This window comes from Erpetoichthys calabaricus, chromosome 11, assembly GCF_900747795.2.
Source record: "Erpetoichthys calabaricus chromosome 11, fErpCal1.3, whole genome shotgun sequence".
Taxonomy (NCBI): domain Eukaryota; kingdom Metazoa; phylum Chordata; class Cladistia; order Polypteriformes; family Polypteridae; genus Erpetoichthys; species Erpetoichthys calabaricus.
Window position 1 is genome coordinate 157,527,592 of NC_041404.2, and position 18,315 is coordinate 157,545,906.

The 18,315-nt window shown below is 39.0% G+C and overlaps 1 protein-coding gene across 2 annotated transcripts in view; it reads right to left on the reverse strand.

Moving 5' to 3' along the window:
• slc29a4a (solute carrier family 29 member 4a) overlaps nt 1-14,842 on the reverse strand; it is a 138,510-nt gene extending 123,668 nt beyond the window's left edge. For both annotated transcript variants that reach the window (XM_051933767.1, XM_051933766.1), the window contains exon 1: nt 14,724-14,842. In XM_051933767.1, coding sequence (XP_051789727.1) covers nt 14,724-14,789 — 66 coding nt within the window. In that variant the 5' untranslated portion in view covers nt 14,790-14,842. The remainder of the gene's footprint in view (nt 1-14,723) is intronic.
• Nucleotides 14,843-18,315: the final 3,473 nt, after the last annotated feature.

The following is an 18,315-nucleotide window of genomic DNA, read 5'->3' on the forward strand; positions in this document are numbered from 1 at the left end:
TAATTCATAATGAAACCTTTGAAATCACAATATATAAATATTTAAGGATGTTGAAAACAAAAAACAGTTTTCAGACTTCGTATGACAGAATAAACAATAAGACCAGTGTCCCTGAGCCTGGAAAATAACATTATTATTAAGGTATGATGCATGAAGGGAACTTATAATGAAATGCTTCGTCAGCTGGAATGACAGAGCAACATAAGAGAACAGCAGCTGGGCCAAAGTCAGACTAGCAGCATGCTTTTCAGATTACCAATTTCATGAATAAGAAGTGACTTAGTCTCTTATTTAGGGGTACAGTGGTTATGTAGTGCTTAGCACTGCTGCCTCACAGGTCCACTTTCCTGGGTCTGACTTTCACACCCACTCACTGATTGTATAAAGTGGTCATATTTTTCCTCTCCATGTGCTACACAGGTTTTATTCCCACATCACTAAAGACCTGCAGCTTAGGCTGACTGACAATTCCAAACTGGCACTGTGTGAGTGTACACATGGATATAATATAGTATAATATAATCTCTCTATTATAAAAATAAATCTAGGAAGGTTGGAAGGAGATGAGACGTGGTTTTCTCAGAGAGACACTTTCACGGCCCGTAAGACAAGTCTGTGCCAAGAGATTTAACCACTCCTGGGGACGGAAATAAAATAGAGAGTAGATGACAAAGTAGACCGTCTTAAAGAGTTCAAAAACATTGTGCGGTACACATGCAGAGCAGTTTAGAGATAATGGAAGTACGAAAATTCGAAAGTCTAAAATAAATGATAGTAAAGATCGCATTAGCGCAAACAAACGGAAATTATTACTCGGTGAAAAAACAGAACAGCAAAAAGAGAACAAATATATTGTTTGGATTTAAACTTTAAGTTGGAGACTTGTAGATTGTCTAATTCGTGTTGCCATCATGAAAAAATGGAAGTGTTTCTTCCCAATGAAGAGGCGTATCCGCAAGAATTAAAAGATTTGTTGTTTGTTGAAAGTGAATTCCACATACGAGGGAAAATTTCAGGCAAGCACACGGTTCAATCATTTCTCATTTGTGTGGATGCTATTGTCAGACACATTTCTTGTAGAGAGAAAGAAATGATATTCACTCACGGGCAGTTATGCACTGCGTTGTCACGATGTAATTCCAAACACGGAATCAAAGTTCATTGTGATATTGATGAAAAGGTAAAAGCGAAAAGAGATTGAATATATGGACATAGGTGATATGACCAGAAGTGCGCCGCACGAGATGCAGATCACGCGGCACAGCAGCAGCAGCAAGCCAGCAGCTGACTGAGCAAAGAGGAAGTAAAAAAAAAAAAACTGTACTTGTTTCCCATTGTATCAACGTTTAAGAGGGGGTATCGGAAGAGCGACCACATCCCCTCTTCACAACACGAGAGGCGAACGGGCTGGTGCGTAACGCGGGAGGGGGCGGGGTTGAGCAAGCGAAGTGAGCAGGGTGCAATATATATAATATAATATAATATAATATAATATAATATAATATAATATAATATAATATAATATAATATAATATAATACGCTACCGTGGCTGTTCGTTTGTCTGTCCAGGATTTTAAATCACCTGTAGCTCGCAAACCATTTGAACTATTGACCTGAAATTTGGTACACATATACTACGTGACATCTGCTATGCATGTATGGGATGATGATTGACCTCCAAGGTTATTCCACTTTTTATTTTTATTTTATTTTATTGTAGAATCAACTCTCTGCAGCATTCAGCAAGGCGGCCGTGCGGCGCATGCGTACAGGCACCGTTCTCATCCCTTCACCGTCACTTCCCCTACCTCTTCATATCTTAAATCATTCTTGAGGCAGGTTGAAGACTTAAGTGCCAGTTTAAGTGAAAAATTCAAGTAAACGTACTAATTGCAACACAAACACTGCCTTAAACAGTTTTAATGCGAAGAGATGCCGACAAAAGAAGAGAAGAAGCGGGCTGCTATGGTGGAGAAAAGAAGAGCTGCTCAGGAATCAGCAAGCACATCAACCTCTGAAGAAATGAAAGCTAAATGTACAGAGAAAGAGTTTGAAAACTAGGAATGTTCAAGTCAAGTGTATTCGCTGCACGTTATCATGCAGTGTGCCATTACTGGTATAATATCTTTATATATAATCTTCATTTGGATCTTGATCTTTGTTTGTCCGCGAATTCACTGCCTTGTGTGGTGTTCCTGCTGTGTTCAGTAGAGGGCAGTAGTGATGGAGAAGGAGAGGAAGTGAGGGGGAGGATCGTTGGATGAGGTTGGAGTGTGGTGATTAAAGAGGATTGAACTAAAGGAGACTACGTGCTGTTTGTACTGGCTGAATACACAACACCTTGGTTGTTACTTTCTTTACAAACACTGTCGATACCACTCTTTGTGTTTAGATCTGGCATCGACACCACTCTTTGTGTTTAGATCTGGCATCGACACCTGCTTCGTTGTCGAGAGTGTGGTTTTTTGTGTTTCTATCGACCGTCGTTGGCAGCACTTCGTCCAAATTGAATGTTCACCCACTTCTTGGAGTCGGCAGTCAGAGTATATAAGTCAGACACACTTCTGTGATTTTCCATCAGTCGGCGTTTGGAGTTCAAGAAAGAAGCATTGGTTCTTCCTTACTCTTTGGATTGCCACAAAACAACCTGCGAGATTGGAGAAAGGTTGAGAAGAGATCGTGAGAGGAAACGACAGCGTCATGAAAACGAGACGGACTGTGAATGGAGAGAAGCAGAAATGCTCCTCCACCACCACATAATTACTATTCGGACAGTGATTCCGAGTAGGCCGTTCCTATCGAATCAATGTCCAAGGGTTTTGTTTTGTAATTTTGTTTCCCTTATAAAAAATCATAGTGCTGTGCGACGAAGGGCCCAGTTCACGACTGGCAGCCGCGTTTAAACAGGGAGCCCTTCACAGACAACTTTAACACGCGCAACGTAGTTGGGTGCACATGGCTAGTAATATAATACAGGATTTCCTGAAATGAACTGGCACTCTGTCCCTATGTTTTTCTTGCCTTGCGTCCTTAGGTTTGCAGGGATAGGCTCCAGCTACCTTAAAACACTGCCCTGGACACTCAGGTTAGGAAGATGGATGAATGGATAATATAGGATGACACAGTGGTGAATTCCTCTGCCTCATGGATCCATCATCCTGGGTTCAAATCCATGTAACAATTGTTGTTTGCTTGACATTTTCTTGTTTTTCACTTACATTTTCCTCCCACATATGTGATAGGTTGACTGGCAATTCTAAATTGATCTTGTATGAGTGTGTGCATGAGTGGGCCCTGCAATGGAATCACATCCAGCCCAATGCTCCTTGCAATAAGCTCCATCCTGCAGTGACCCTGAGTTATATTAAGCAGATTTTAAAATGTTTTGTTATATTATGTTATGTTGTGTAGATTTTCATACAGTCCTAGTTCTGATCTGTTCTGTCCCCTTCTGGTATATAGATCTTAATACAGTCATTGTAATCTCTTCTCTTCTGTTATGTAAATCTTCATGTAATCCTTGTTCTGTTTTGTTCTATTCTATTTTGTTCTGTGGATCTTCATTGCCAATCCTTGTCATTTTCTATTCTGTTATTTTATGTTATGTTTTATAGATCTTCATGCAGTCCTTGTATTGTTCTGTTCTGTTCTGCAGATATTCATACAATCATTTTAACCTTCTCTTCCCTTCTTTTATGCTGATCTTCATACAATCCACATAATATTGTCTTCTGTTTTGTAGATCTTTATACTGTACATGTCTCTGATTGTCTTTGAATGGCCCAGCCAAAGCATAGACTTAAATCCCATAGAACATGTGTGGAGAGACCTGGCAGTTTACAGACACTCCCATCCAATCTAATGGGGCGTGAGAGGATCTGTCTGGAAGAATGGAATGAACTGAACAAATCCAGGTGTGCAAAGATTATAGACACCCAAGACGATTCAAAGCTGGAATTGCTGCCAAAGGGGCTTCTACAAACTACTGAATTAAGGGTCTGAATACTTATAGTATATGATAGAGAGATTTCATTTTTTTGTGTTTTAATAAATTTGCAAACCTTTCTGTAAACATGTTTTCATGTCGTCATTATGGGTTATTGAGTGTAGATTAATGGGCAAAAACAGCAAATGTATTCATTTATAATGAATCTACAACACAATAAAGTGTGAAAAAAGTGAAGGGGTCTGAATACTTTCTGAATTCACTGTATAACCAATAAAGGACTACAGGAAATATAAACTGTATTTCTACACAATACAAAGGTTCAAATCATTCTTTAAGATATTCTCCAGTTGTGGCTTCTTTCCAGTACCTTTTCTCTCTCATCCGAAAGATGCATGCGTTTGATTATCTGGTGACATTATATTGGGGCCAACATGAAGTCTGCGTGCCAGTGTGCCCTGCATTGCACTGGTATCCATTCTGGGGTTAATTTGCACCATGTGCCCAGCCTTGAACTGGCGTAAACTGGTTTAATAATTGATGAATTTCTTCTCTTTATGATGATTGTTTGTAACCTAAATACTTTATATAATAATACTTAACATCTTCCTAATTGTTTTATAGGTGGCAAATGTTTTCAATAAAGTCTTTATCTAATAGAGCAGCAAAAAAAAAATTGTGATTGCCATCTGCAGCACGTTTACACCACTAGTAAGTAATGCATTTAGCACATCACTTTCTTATCAGCTAAACAAACAGTTCACAACAGAATCTCATTTCACCTTTTTCAAGTCAACGTGTTTGCACAGCCGCTGCTTTGATATAAATGTTTGAACAGTTTATTATGCAGCAGGTTTTGTGAGCTCTGGGCCTGTAAATAGTGAGCTATGTATGTAGAAATATTGCCATCTACCATCTCTTATTATTGTCACCCAACTGACACAAATCAGTGATTTTAATTTTGTAATAAAATGAATGCTGCTTTAAGTATTGAAAATTATACTGGAAGTGTTAAAATTCAAGGTAGGCAGTTTCAGGATTTTATATGCTTTAGCTGCTGCTGACTGTCCCTGCACCATCAAACTCAAGGCATAAACCAACCATGTGCAATCTCCAGACAACTCCAGGGCTCTTTTTGGTTAGTTTTGGTACAATCCACATTCTTTAATACATTCACTTATATTATTAAAGGGCATGAAGGACGCCACCCAGGAACTTTACCCAGCCAGAACAGACACAACCTAGAAGGACAGGGAGAGACAGCTTGCCCCCAGGGCACTAGATGGCAGCCTCCCTGGGCTACGGATTTCCACAGGGCATCTTGGGAATTGGAGAGTGTTGACTCAGCCCTGTTGGGATCTGTGGGTGCCAAATGAACTGGCGAAGCCTACTTGGTTGGTTCCAACATCATTCAGATGGCTTCTGAGCCACAGCTTTGGGACACCAGAAATACTTCTGGGGATTTCATAAAAGGATCAGCCTACCTCAACTCTGAGTCGGAGTCGGGAGAAGAAGGAGGACGAAGTTTGGCTGGAGGAGCGGAGATGTGGGTAAAAATATGGGAAGAGTGTTTATGTGAACCTATACCCTTTGGAGACCTTTTGTAAAAGTATTTTCAAGATTAAAACCTTTTATTTATACAGAGAGTTGTGTCTGTGCCTTTGTGCCTGGGGTATGGGGTTCTGCAGCCCCCTGGTGGTCACAAGGGTAGGTTCAGTATTTTTCAACTCAGTTATTCCTTCCCAATCTTTGTATCTATTAATTTCTCACATACAATTGTGTTCTAAGGTGAAACACTTTTTATCAATTTTTAAAATATCGTGTCTGTTCTTTCAGCTTACAATGGGGCTGAAGGGTTCCAGGGTTCATATGTGAAGGAAAAAGACTCACAACTTACCAATTATGCCCACTTTAAAGCAGCAAAGGTTTTGATTTAAGAAAACATGCCTTCCACATTTGTGAGGCATCCTTGTTATATCAAGAGCGAGAGCAAACAGGAAATAAAGATTTTAGCACAGATTTTTGAGGTCAGAAGACAAATTCCTGTTCACTTGCTGCTGTCATGAGTGGAGTTGAGACAGAAATAAGGAGGATGATTAGCACAAAAACAGACACTGCTGTTTAGAGAAATTGGTTCAAAAATGTGCATATCCAGGATATAAACAAAAGCCTAAAAAACAAAGTTTTTACAGTTTCCATATACTTTCTTGTGGTAGTTACGACACCTTAAAGCTATGGCTTGTAAAGCTTAGGCTGGATGTGAACACTCAAAAGGAAGACCTGCTGAAAGTGGATCTGCTAGTTTGTAGCCCTCATTTCACCATAGGCAACTACTTGCTTCTGAATAGGAAAAGAAAATGTCTTCCTAAACGCCCGATATCAAAGCCAACTTTAGTTTCAAACATCCACAAGAAACAATACTTACAGACAGATATAACAACTTCAGTACTCAACTGCTGGGTCTCACTTGTGATTCTTAGATAAAAATAACCAGAAGGCGGAGCCAGCAGTTGTGACATCAGAGTGGCCAAGCCTCCTGGGGCTCCACCCACAAAACAGAGGGGATGGTGGCACATTCAACAGGACAGGACACAAATAACAAATGATAACAGAAAAAAAAACATTTAAAAACATGAAAATAACTCAAAATTATGAAAAAAAGTATAAAACACACATACATTCTAACTGACACATAACACCTGCATAACAGCTTTGACAGTAACTTAGAAGTACTCTGATATGCCATTTAGGGGTGCCTGCTGGTTCAGACACACACATGCTCCTCTCTAGTGCCAAAGTCTGAGACATAAACAAGATTCAGCAACCCCTCACTCTGGAGGTATGTTGTGTTCTTGCACTACCTAAATAGTAAAAAAAAAAAAAAAAAAAAAAAAAAAAAGGGTAAGCAGACCTCAAAATAAACAAAATCCAGAACAGGACGTTACTAGTTCTGGGCCATAGAAGCAGGCCTTAGGTATTCTAGCCCTAAACTCAAATGGCAAACTTTCTATCCCTCGCAGGCCTAATACAAGGCTCAGGCTTTTAAAGTATGAATTTCTGAAAAATGTGCTTCATGGGAGAGAAGGACCATAAACCTCTGGCTTAAAGGACACAAATGAAACAACATTCCTTATATTTCAATAATTTATTAAACAAAAAAAATGAAGAATCAAACAGGAGAATGTTTTATCATGGAGTGATTTGGGGTGACCTGATCCTAAAACATAGATACTTTCATTCCCTTGCTCAGATTCTTTGTTACATAGACCCACTCTTGTTCTTGTATCCTTGCATTTACCTGGCCTGGAAAGAGAGACAACCCACAGTCACAATACACTTGCTGCTGCTACTATAGACCTTCTGCACCCAGAGCTGACGCCTACTGAGCTGCTTTAACCTATTAGAGGACATCTTTTCCTTATTCATTTATTCCTCAGGTGGCAACAGACAGAACATACTAAATGCGTCCAGAGGGAACAGACAATAAATGTTTATTTAGCCATAGTCTTTAACATTCCTAATATGTCAAAGCAAAACAAAAGCAAAATGAATGATGACAAATCATCAATAATACAACCTGGATATTGCAAGTGCTATCACAGATGATGGTTTACACAACCAATCTTTGTCCGCAGTCTATCTTTTTTTAAAAGCCTGTCAGGGCCAAGATGAACTCCCTTAGCCCTCCTCTGTCCAATGTCATTTTGACAGACCATATCAGTGCATGTGACGAGGTGTTCCTGCATGAAGATAAGCAATGGTTCAAGGGCTTCACTGTTACGCATGTGGAATGTCCAGAAAATGACCATTTTACCATTTGAAGTTCTAACCTTTAATCTTTCTAGACTGCCCATTTTTGCAGTGGTAAGTTTAATTTTTGCTAGTTTAGCCTTCTGCCTGCTGTCTCTACTAACAGATCCTCTTTTATGAGGTTAGCTAAATTGTTATGGAGATCAGAAGTTCAAGAAAAATAAAAAAGTGCACTTACAGTTTTAGTGTACCTTATCGTTAATCCTTCTTAACACATTAATGAGAAATATATCATTTGCTGTGGGGCAGTGGTAGCGCTGCTGCCTCGCAGTAAGGAGACCTGGGTTTGCTTCACAGGTTCTCCCTGCGTGGAATTTGAATGTTCTCCCGTGTCTGCGTGGGTTTCCTTAGGGTGCTCCGGTTTCCTCCCCAAGTCAAAATACATGCAGGTTAGGTGCATTTGTGATCCTAAATTGTCCCTAGTGTTTGCTTGGTGTGTGGGTGTGTGTCCTGCGGTGGGTTGGCGCCCTGCCCGGGGTTTATTCCTGCCTTGCGCCCTGTGTTGGCTGGGATTGGCTCCAGCTGACCCCGTGACGCTGTGTTAGGATATAGCAGGTTGGAAAATGACTGACTGACTAATATAATTTGCTACAATAATAAAATCACATACCTTTTACAGCAAGACAGAGTAAAAGAAAGCACACAATACTCCCAAAGAAGTGTTTGCCTTAAGTAGACGGCCAAAAGCAAACATGTACAGCACATAATCTAAAATCAGTCCAGAAACAGGGCTTAAAATAACCAGAAATCCAAACAATACTTTCACTAATAATCAACACTAATAATCCAATGACTCTCTGCAGGACCCAAGACCTCAGCCAGAATTAAAAGGTTGAGGTTGTCCTTCAGCAATGACATCAAGGTGGACCTGCCCCCTGAGGTTTCATCCACAAAACACAAGGAATGTAGCAAAGAAATACATACACACAATGCATGAACACTAAATAATATTTACAGAAAACAATATTAAACACAAAAATTGCAAAATAAAAAAATGTAAAATAATAATTCAAAAACAACATAAATTATCAAAAAATGATAAAATGATCAGGCATCAGACCCTGGCTAAAACATAACAAGGTGTGGAATAAGACTGGAACACTAGCAGACTGAAGGACAAGGTCTCCTTTGAAGTGACTTGTCGAGACATCAGGGTTACCAGCAGGGTTGCAGCAATCATCCCTGAAGTTCATGGACAACAACTGTAATGCAGCCACTTCAGTGGTCAGAGACAACAACTCTGGTAGACCCCTTACTGGTGGGGATTTAGAGAGCATCTCTGGTAAGTCCCCTGCTAGTGAGGAATCGTTCAGTAACTGTGGTAGGCCCACTGCTGACACTGGGCAGCAAGAGTGTCCCTCACAGATAACTGGACGAGCAGGTCGATTGGGTGGCCAGGACACTTGCTGGTTGGGGCAACCTGATGTCTGACACTGTGATCTGTGAGATGAAGACTGGAGACTCCAGCTTGGAAGTAGTGAAGATTGGAACATTTGGATCCAATGACAGTGAAGTGTTTTTAAGTGCATAACTTGGATTTTGATGGTCCCCTTCTCTTAGTTGATTTCTGTTATTAAAGGTAATCTTTTCTAGCTTATTTCCCAAGTACTCTCTTTTTCCTAAAGGACAAATTAAAGATGTGAAAACCAAAAGAGGACCTAATAAAAGATGACTCCTGTGCAGGCACTAAAGACTTCAAAACTTCAATCATAAATTGCACCTGAATCTCTAAATGATCCTTCCAAATCCAGAGACTAGCTAATATCATTATGATCACTTAAATATTTAGTTATTTCGGTTGCTAAGTTTAATGAATTACAGACTTGAAAGAAAATTGAATTAAGATTAGTAATTGGCTCATGAAGTAAATCTGTAGCTACTCTAATACGCTCAGAAGGAAGTCTCTGCAGCTCGTCTACATTTAGATCGCTAACCCTGCTTTTGCTGTCTCTAAACTGGACTTGCCTGCTAGTTTTAAATGCCTGGGGCATTTTGTTACAGTTATTCAATTAAACAAAGAAAAACACTGCAAGACTCATGACTCCTTAAGATTTTAATCAGTAAAATATTTATTGAAACCGTTAATCACCAGCTAAGAAAGAAATTGACTATTAATTAAACAAGGATGATCTTAACAACAAAATGTATTAGGCTTCGGTAATTTAGTTTATTGTTTTTTTGGCTTTGACCAATGCTTGTTTGGACTACATTCTTTCCTCTCATCTCCTGGTCTATTACATTTCCTATCTTTTGCCTTAATGGTCTGCCCTTTTCCACCACTGGCAGAGCCAACATGTTTAAGGTGTTCATAAACTTGTCAGATCAAGAAGTATTAACCTTAGCCCTAACCCTAACCCTGTCTTCGATCCTAACCCATTAAGTAACATTTGAAGATGATACATCCGAAGGACATTTCAAGAAGGTTTTGAGTGCAAGAGCAGTGTGCTTTCTTTTTAGGGGCTTATCGTTGGAGTGGTGTCAATGATAGTATTTTATTCAACAATATCAACACTGTAAAAAGAGACATTAATTTTACAGTGTAAAACTATTAAATAGTGAAGGTGAACAACCGTAAAATGTAAAACAGTAAAGCACTGTTTCAGTAGCAGTGAAACAGTGGAATTAAAACGTACAAATATACTATTTTTTATATTGTTAACCCATAAAAAATACAATATATTCTTTTCCTGTGAAAAAACTGTAACCATGGCACCTAAAACAAGATAATGCCGTTGGAAAGGAAATCACATTATAATATCTATTTTACAACACCAAGCTCTTTGTTGACTGTGTCTGATTTTCTCTAATACTCTGTCACATGGTGACCAAGAATATTTATTCTGTAACTTTAAACAGCTACCTTTTAAATTAAATTAAAAAGGTAATTAACTCAAAATGATCTTATGGATTGGCTTTATGGAGCTGTTTCTTCAACTTCAACGCTTTCTTTTGTTTTGTTTTGTTATGCTTGGCACTAATTTCTAGATTTGCATACATTTTTACAATAAGCACATACAACAAATATTCTGGTCAAAACTCTATGCCAGTCCAAATCTATGATTACTTTTGCATTAGGAGTCTTATACAAAACCCAGTGTTATTCCTGTTCTGACTCATATTTGAGTCAGGAAAGGATTTTAATGAGAGCTGGATGTAATGAAAACTCAAGCCATTTTTGTCAACCAGAACGTCAAGACATCCAGGAGAGGGTCGGAGTAGAGCTGATGACCCTCCTAATCGAGAGGAGCCAATTGGATTGATATGGATGCCACCTGGACGCCTCCCAGTGAAGGTTTTATGGGCACAGCCAGCTGGGAGGAGACCCTGGGGAAGACCCTGTGAGGATTATATCTCCCAGATGGCAATGGAACAACTTGGGATCACGCAGTATGAGTTGGCATGTATGGGCCTCAATGCTAAGACTGTTGGTTCCGCATCCAGGCTTCAGATTAGCAGTGGAAAATAAATGAAAGAATGCATGAAAGTCAAGATCTTTCATCATTCTCAAAACATTAACAAATAATCAAAGTCATTAAGCCAGAAATGTTATTTGTGGAACCAAAAGAAAGAATCATTACCCTCACAAAGTTTATCCAATCTTGATTACTAAAGCTCTAAAGCAATTAGTAATAGTAATAAGTAATAAACTAATTATTACTGGTAGATCTCTGTAATTTTAGTCCCATCTAAATCGCTTGTGTCCATAACTTTTCAGAAACTGTGCGTTAATGTCTCCATAAGTCAGTAAAAAGAGCTTGAGCTTGGGTTAAACTACTCCCATATAAATTGACATGTCAGTAAAATTCCATAACTACCTGTTAAAAATGACATTTGACCTGGCATTGTATCTAATAATAAGCACATTACTTTAAGGTAAGTTCATTGTTGGTTAGCTAGAAACTAACACTAACGTCACTCAGTTTGATGACTCCCATTAACTAAATAGATGCTAGATGCTAACATTATTACTTCATAATTTTGGATTCAAAGCTGAATTACATTACTTATACAATACAGTATCCATCTCCTTGAAGTGTAAAGGCTGCAAAGGGTCCTTGCCAGTTTGTTTGTTGTGCTTAATTGAGTCCCCATACTTTCATTTCAAGTATTTAACTAGGGGGCTCTGCTCCCTGCTTGCTTTGCTCGCCAACCCCCAGGCAGGCGCTAAGCGCTAGCCATTTTGTGGTTCTGCTGCTCGCGTATGGGGAAGCGGATGTACAATTTAAACAGATTGCTATTTTCATTGGAATTGTTACATATGCATAATAGAACTAACTATTTTACATTACAGCGAGTAATTAATCATATTAAAAAGTAGCAAAACGTAATCATTTGAAAGAAAATTGTATTTCATGTTGCATTATACGATTTTGTTCTGTTTGGATTTGAAATTAACACACAAATACTTCTTAAACTTACACTTTTACTGTAAAACTACAGTAAAAACAATTTTTTGAATTAAATTTACGTCAATATCGCATTGAATTTTGATTCTGTGTTTGGACTTGTAACTGCTTGTAAGTGAATTTCGTTTCTTTCTCTCTAATACATAAACTGACTTTTTCGAATGTTTGTCTCTTTGATTTTTTAATTGTCATTGCAAAAGCTATTCTAATGGGAAAACTTAAACATTTTAATACGAATGGCATATCAAGATCTCATTTGGTGTCTGATGTTATCCAAGGGAGATGTACTACATTACCTTTCTTGGATATATCCTTCTTTCAACAGTAATTCGGCCGGTGGAAGACTGGACGGTGTTAACGGTTGTAAATATTCTTTGTGATATTGTAAGTTGATGTTTTCATCTTCCGCACGATCACCACCAACTGTTTCAGCATAGTCTATTGATACGCATTTAACCAATTTGCCGCATAAACAATTGACAATTTTCATGTTAATTCATTTGACTTCATCATTTCTCGGTGCTAGGATTACCCATGTACTCATTTCTTCTGTTGATAACCCTTTGGGATTAAATTCTTCAATAAGATTTGAACATAATACATCTTCTTTTATTGGGAACTTAAAGTGAGGAAAATATAAAAATTTATAAGAGCTGAGCGAGCAGGAACTGTGTCTGACAAAAGCATTCACATGAATGAGAGGTGAGAGGGCCGTGTGTGTGGTTGAATAGAGTTGAGAGGAGGGTGGAATTTGAAAAAACATCATGGCCAAAGTCTCGTCTCGCAGGACTTGAAAAAATCTCTTCGAAAAAATCTTGTCTGAGGATTTCCTTTTATAATAGAGAGATATATTATTGACGTTTTGTTCAGTTTCTAACATTTGCTCAGACTCGGTTTGGTAACACCACTCACTCCAGACCAGACACTGGTTTCAGTGTTGTACCAGTTGTAGTCCTTCTGTACCCTGATTGCTGCTATCATTATTTTCTTACTAAAATGCAAGCAATGGCACTACATAAACTGTAGAAGGCAAGCTCATCTCTATCATTTTTACAAGATATCCTATCCCATGAGAATCCATGGTAAAAATTACCAACATTGTGTGGTAACAGTGATTTTACAGGCATATGTCCTGAAAAGCTTATCCCGTCCGAATAGAGCTTTAAGGTATACATGATGGCCTTTATATGGTCGCTCTGATGACATCAAATACCACTCCTTCCAATTTCCTTCTGAGTAATACATTCAGGAGGAATCCAAAGTAGAGCCGCTGCTCCTCTGCCTCGATAGAAGCCAGTACAGGTGGTTAGGGCATGTAATAAGATGCCCTCAGAACACTTCCCTGGGAAGGTGTTTTGGGAATGTCCAACCAGGAGGAGACCTCGGGGCAAACCCAGGACACACTGGAGAGATTTGATCTCCTAGCTGGCCTGGAAATGTGCCTGTATCGCCCCGAGAGAGGTTGTAGGGAAAAGAGATGTCTAGGTATCTTTGCTCAAACTGCTGTCCCCTCGACCTGTACCCAAATAAGGGGCAAAAATGGATGGAAGGACAAAAAATTTGGATGTGAGCATCAGTAGGCTTTGTGCCCTCCCAAACTATTCTATATAATTTCAGTAATTATTTAACACTCTGATGCTGATCTTTCTGATCATAAAATAGGTGATTACAATAGCAATTGACGAGAAGAATTCATAATTAATTACATAATTACGGTATTTGAGGGTTCCTCTAGAGTGTCTCTTTCTCTTGCATAATTTGGCTCAAAAACTAATAGGCACATCATTATCTAATAACAGGCTTAAGTTTCGAGTTTTGTACTTTCCATCCAGCCATTTTAGTTCTAGACTGTCCTGAAGAAGCTGTGACACACAGACACACACCCATCAGCGAGATATCAATGTTTTCAGTTTTAGGAGACCCTAAAACATCAAGATCCATTGAAAAAGCTTTTGCTTCTTTCCAATAGACAATGGGTTATGGTAAGGGAAGGCACAAAGCAACAAGGCACAGAAATGTAATTCTAACATGAAAAACACATTTTATGATCTCAAAAACATCAAAAGATTGTCTGACTATAGATATTTGCCACAAAAATAATTCCTCCAAAACACCACAGCTTTTTTCACATAAAAAAATGAATTAGGAGCAGAATGAGTTCTCAAGTCTCCATGTCCCTGAAGTGCAGGAGAACTCAATGAGAATGGAAGATTGAACATATAAACCAACAAAGCTGTAACTTAACAAAGACTTTATCACACATTGGACAGAAAGCACAGTGCCAAGCTATTAACCTCTTTGTTCATCCAGGCCCACCTCTACTTGATCAAAAACCAAAGACTACATTTTAATGGACAAAATGAAGCCATGTTTTGAACTAGATTTAACTGAAGTCATTTTTTTGTCTCATATTTTTGAATGAAATTTAAATTTGATCAGTTTTTACCTCATAATCAATATTCCAAACAAGCATAATCCTCCAGAGAGCAAATATATAAAAAAAATCATTCACATTTATCGACACACACGGCAATGTGCTAATAGCAAAGTACCTTTGTACCTTAAATTGCCTGAAGATTTCAGTGTTTGTCTTCAACACAGAATTGAAAACAGAGCCCTGCAGCATATTAAACAAGTGGACATGGACGGCATTGCTTCTCCAGGCTACACAGACGTGGGTTTGTTAAAAAAGAGGTGGGTATTAACTGACTGGCACTGGCAGTCACAATATATTTATGTGCCTTAGACTTTGAAACTCGCTGCTCTTTCACACAGCAATAAGAGTGCTGACCATAGTCCATCGATAGACAGTGTGCATAAGATGGATATTTCTCCTGTGGTAAATAAAATTTATCAGGCCAGGTAAATCCAAATATTTCCGGCACTATCATAACATTATGTTTGACGATCCACACAATCATTCACTGCTAAGCCTTCAAAAAGACCATATGGGGCTCCCATTGCTAATGACCTTAACAGCAATACACAGAGGACAGAATTCATGAATACTAACATCAAACAGTCCCATCCCGGTATGCTACATGGGCTCTCAGAGTGCTGCTGCTCACTGTGCTGTGACAGAATACAAGTGACTTTAGGCTGCCAGATTTGTGGGGGCGGGAGACGGGCTTATAGTGAGCAGGAAGATGGAATGTTTATCATAATCTCCTTATCACATAATACTAATATGAAATGAAATAATTATTAAACAAAATATTACAGAATTAAAAAAGAACTTATTATTATTTTGAAATTAACATATGTATAAAGAGTTTGAGAATATTTCCTTGGCTCAGATTTTCTTCCCATTTCCCAAACACATGTGTGTTACTCCTATCTTAATTGGCCCATATGATGTAGTGAGGCCGTGGGAATAAGCACAACTACCCTTCATGGCAGCTATGGGAAGGGGTGGAGACTGATGTGGGCAGGCTCAGATGTCTGACCCCTCCTATATTTAATCATCCTCCCCAGTGCTCAAGGGATTGAAGTGGGAGGAGTTGGATGTTACACTCCTCCCCTATTTCCCGATTTGTTGAGAGATGTCCAAGTGTTAGCAGACACCAAAGATGTGACATTAGATTGCTGCACTGCTATATAAATATAATTTTTTATTTAAATCTTAAGTACATGTTATCTAGAACAGGGGTTCCCAATTATGTCCTCAGGGACCTCCAAACTGTCCAGGTTTTTGCAATCAGTAACAGTGTACTAACCTACTTGGGCCTTGTGAGCACAATTTGATGGGCCCCATAAAGGCCACCCGTACAGGACCCATATTTTGGCTCATGTAAAACACAGTTGTGGCCCACATTGGCTCGCTATATGGAAACAGGGAAGATTTCTTTTGTAAAGGAAGAGTGCATTCCTTCAGAAACAAATGAAATAAAATAAATTCATGGCAGCTATGCCTCTTCTCCCAGTTCTTTCCTATTCTTAATGTTAGCTTTTTCATCCCTTTCAGTACACCAAGAGACAAGGCAGTGCCTTAGTTCCAAATCAAATAGGAAAATAAAATTTGCAAATGAAGAAAGAATGCTTCTTTTTGCTCAGTTTATCTTATTTATATAAAGGTCACTGTAGATTGTGTTACCGGTTAACCTTTAAAAAACAAAACGAATGTTTTCTGAACCATATAGTACAATTTAAATAAGCATTCTGTTTAGGGTGAAAAACAGAATTAAACACGGCGTTTTAAAGAAAATGTAGTTATTCATATTCAAAACAATGGCATGAGCAAAGCTGCCTCCAAACCTTGGGTTCCTTTTTGCTGTGATTTATATTCCCAATGTCATCTACGTTCAGCTATATGCAGTATGGCCACTGGCCAGTGTTGTCCCCAGCCTCAGAAATACCAAACCTTTATAATTAACATTTCCTAGAAATAAAATTGCTTCTGGGTCCTTGAGTGTTCATTTATCCCACCATTCATGCAGTCTCTTAACGTCAGGTGTCCCATACCAATCTCAACATTGTATCCAGAGTCACATACACAGCCCAAGACAATATCCCCCAGCTAGGCTTTTTGATTGTGACAGACCCTCCTTGTCTCTACAAGTAAATGTAATCTGCTCTATTATTTTACACTCTGTGCTTTGGCCTTTGTGGCTGAAAGGACATCAGTGCTGACAAGGCTTCTTATCAAGGATAATTTAAGCCCAAAGAGTGCAAAAATGGCAACAACAGGCAACATTCAAGTGACACATTCAAAAGCATCTCATTTATCATTTGTCCCCGTGTGACAGGACAGGGATCAATGAGCCCCCAGCTTGCAGCTGAACTAGGCATTTTACAGTGGCAGGGACCAGTCCTGAAAGGCACAAATGTAGCTTCATAATGAAAATAACATTGCAATTGACAGCAAGGTGTATATACAAACAGAAACCTAATTCATTCCATTGCAGTGCAGTGCAACCTTAGCCCTTACGATCAAATCTATCTTGATGGATTTCAAGGTATCCATCCTTTAACATTCTAATATCACGATTTTTAGTGTAGGATTGCAAATAAAGGAAGCCAATCTAGAGAGCAATTGGTATAACATAGAAACTAAACCTAGAGGGGGCAACAGTCCAACCATGGCTCAAGCACCTGGGATCTAGAATTTACCTGATGGAATGGCTCTGAGATGTGAAATGAACCTGGAATCTACAAATAAGAGTCACATAAACAATGGGAGAACATGCAAAATCCTCATAGAAGACCTCTCAACTGGGAATCTAAATTAGAAAAAGCACAGGGAAGACACTGCTGGATGTTAAACGAATACTCCACCCTAAAATGGTATTTTTTATAAGTTACTTGTCCCAGGTACCTTGCAGTGGTGGCTGAGGAAAATTTTTAATCTCATATTTATAAACATTTATAACATATGAGGGACAATTGAGAGCCTGGAAGGACAGGGGGAGACCGCTTACACAGGACTTTGTCTCTTCCAGGACACTAGATGACAGCCAACCCAGGCTGGGAAGCCTGTATGGGTGCCAACAAGGTATGCTAGGTATGTAGTCCCGGGGGAACAGCCCTGTTGGGTCCCATGGGGTCTGCCAGGGCTGTGGCATTTGAGAGTCCCTACTCCGTAGGGCACCAACCTCACCCAGAAGTGTTTCAGAGCCACAGCTTGGATAAAAGGAGTTCCCTGCCACACTTGAATCAAGCCAGAGTCAAGAGGAAGGGGAAAAACTTACATAAAGGAGAAGAGGAGGCAGTGACCAGGAGAGAATGAGAAGAAGACAGAATTGCAGAGTGCTATATTTGTGCTATTACTGTGCTTGTACCTGTGGTTGTGGTACAGGAAACTCTAACAGAGAAGAGTTTCCCACAACAAACACTCTTTAATTCATTTTATCTGTTCGACCCTTTTTGTCAGGTGTTTGGGGAGCTGGAGTACCCCCTGCTCTCCACAAGCATAATAGAAGCCAACAGTGACCAATTTGTACAATGGCAAAAGGCGTAAAAAATGTCCACTGAAAAAAAAATGTAACTTTACTTGTGTCACACAATTCACATGTCAATGATCCAGTTGTATACTTAAAACATGCAAAATGCATTTTTTTTTATAAAATATTGTTAAATAGTTCAATGCACATCCTAAACAGTAAACAAAAGCCTCGTGGAACTGACTTTTTGAATTGACGACCAACCACTCGCCC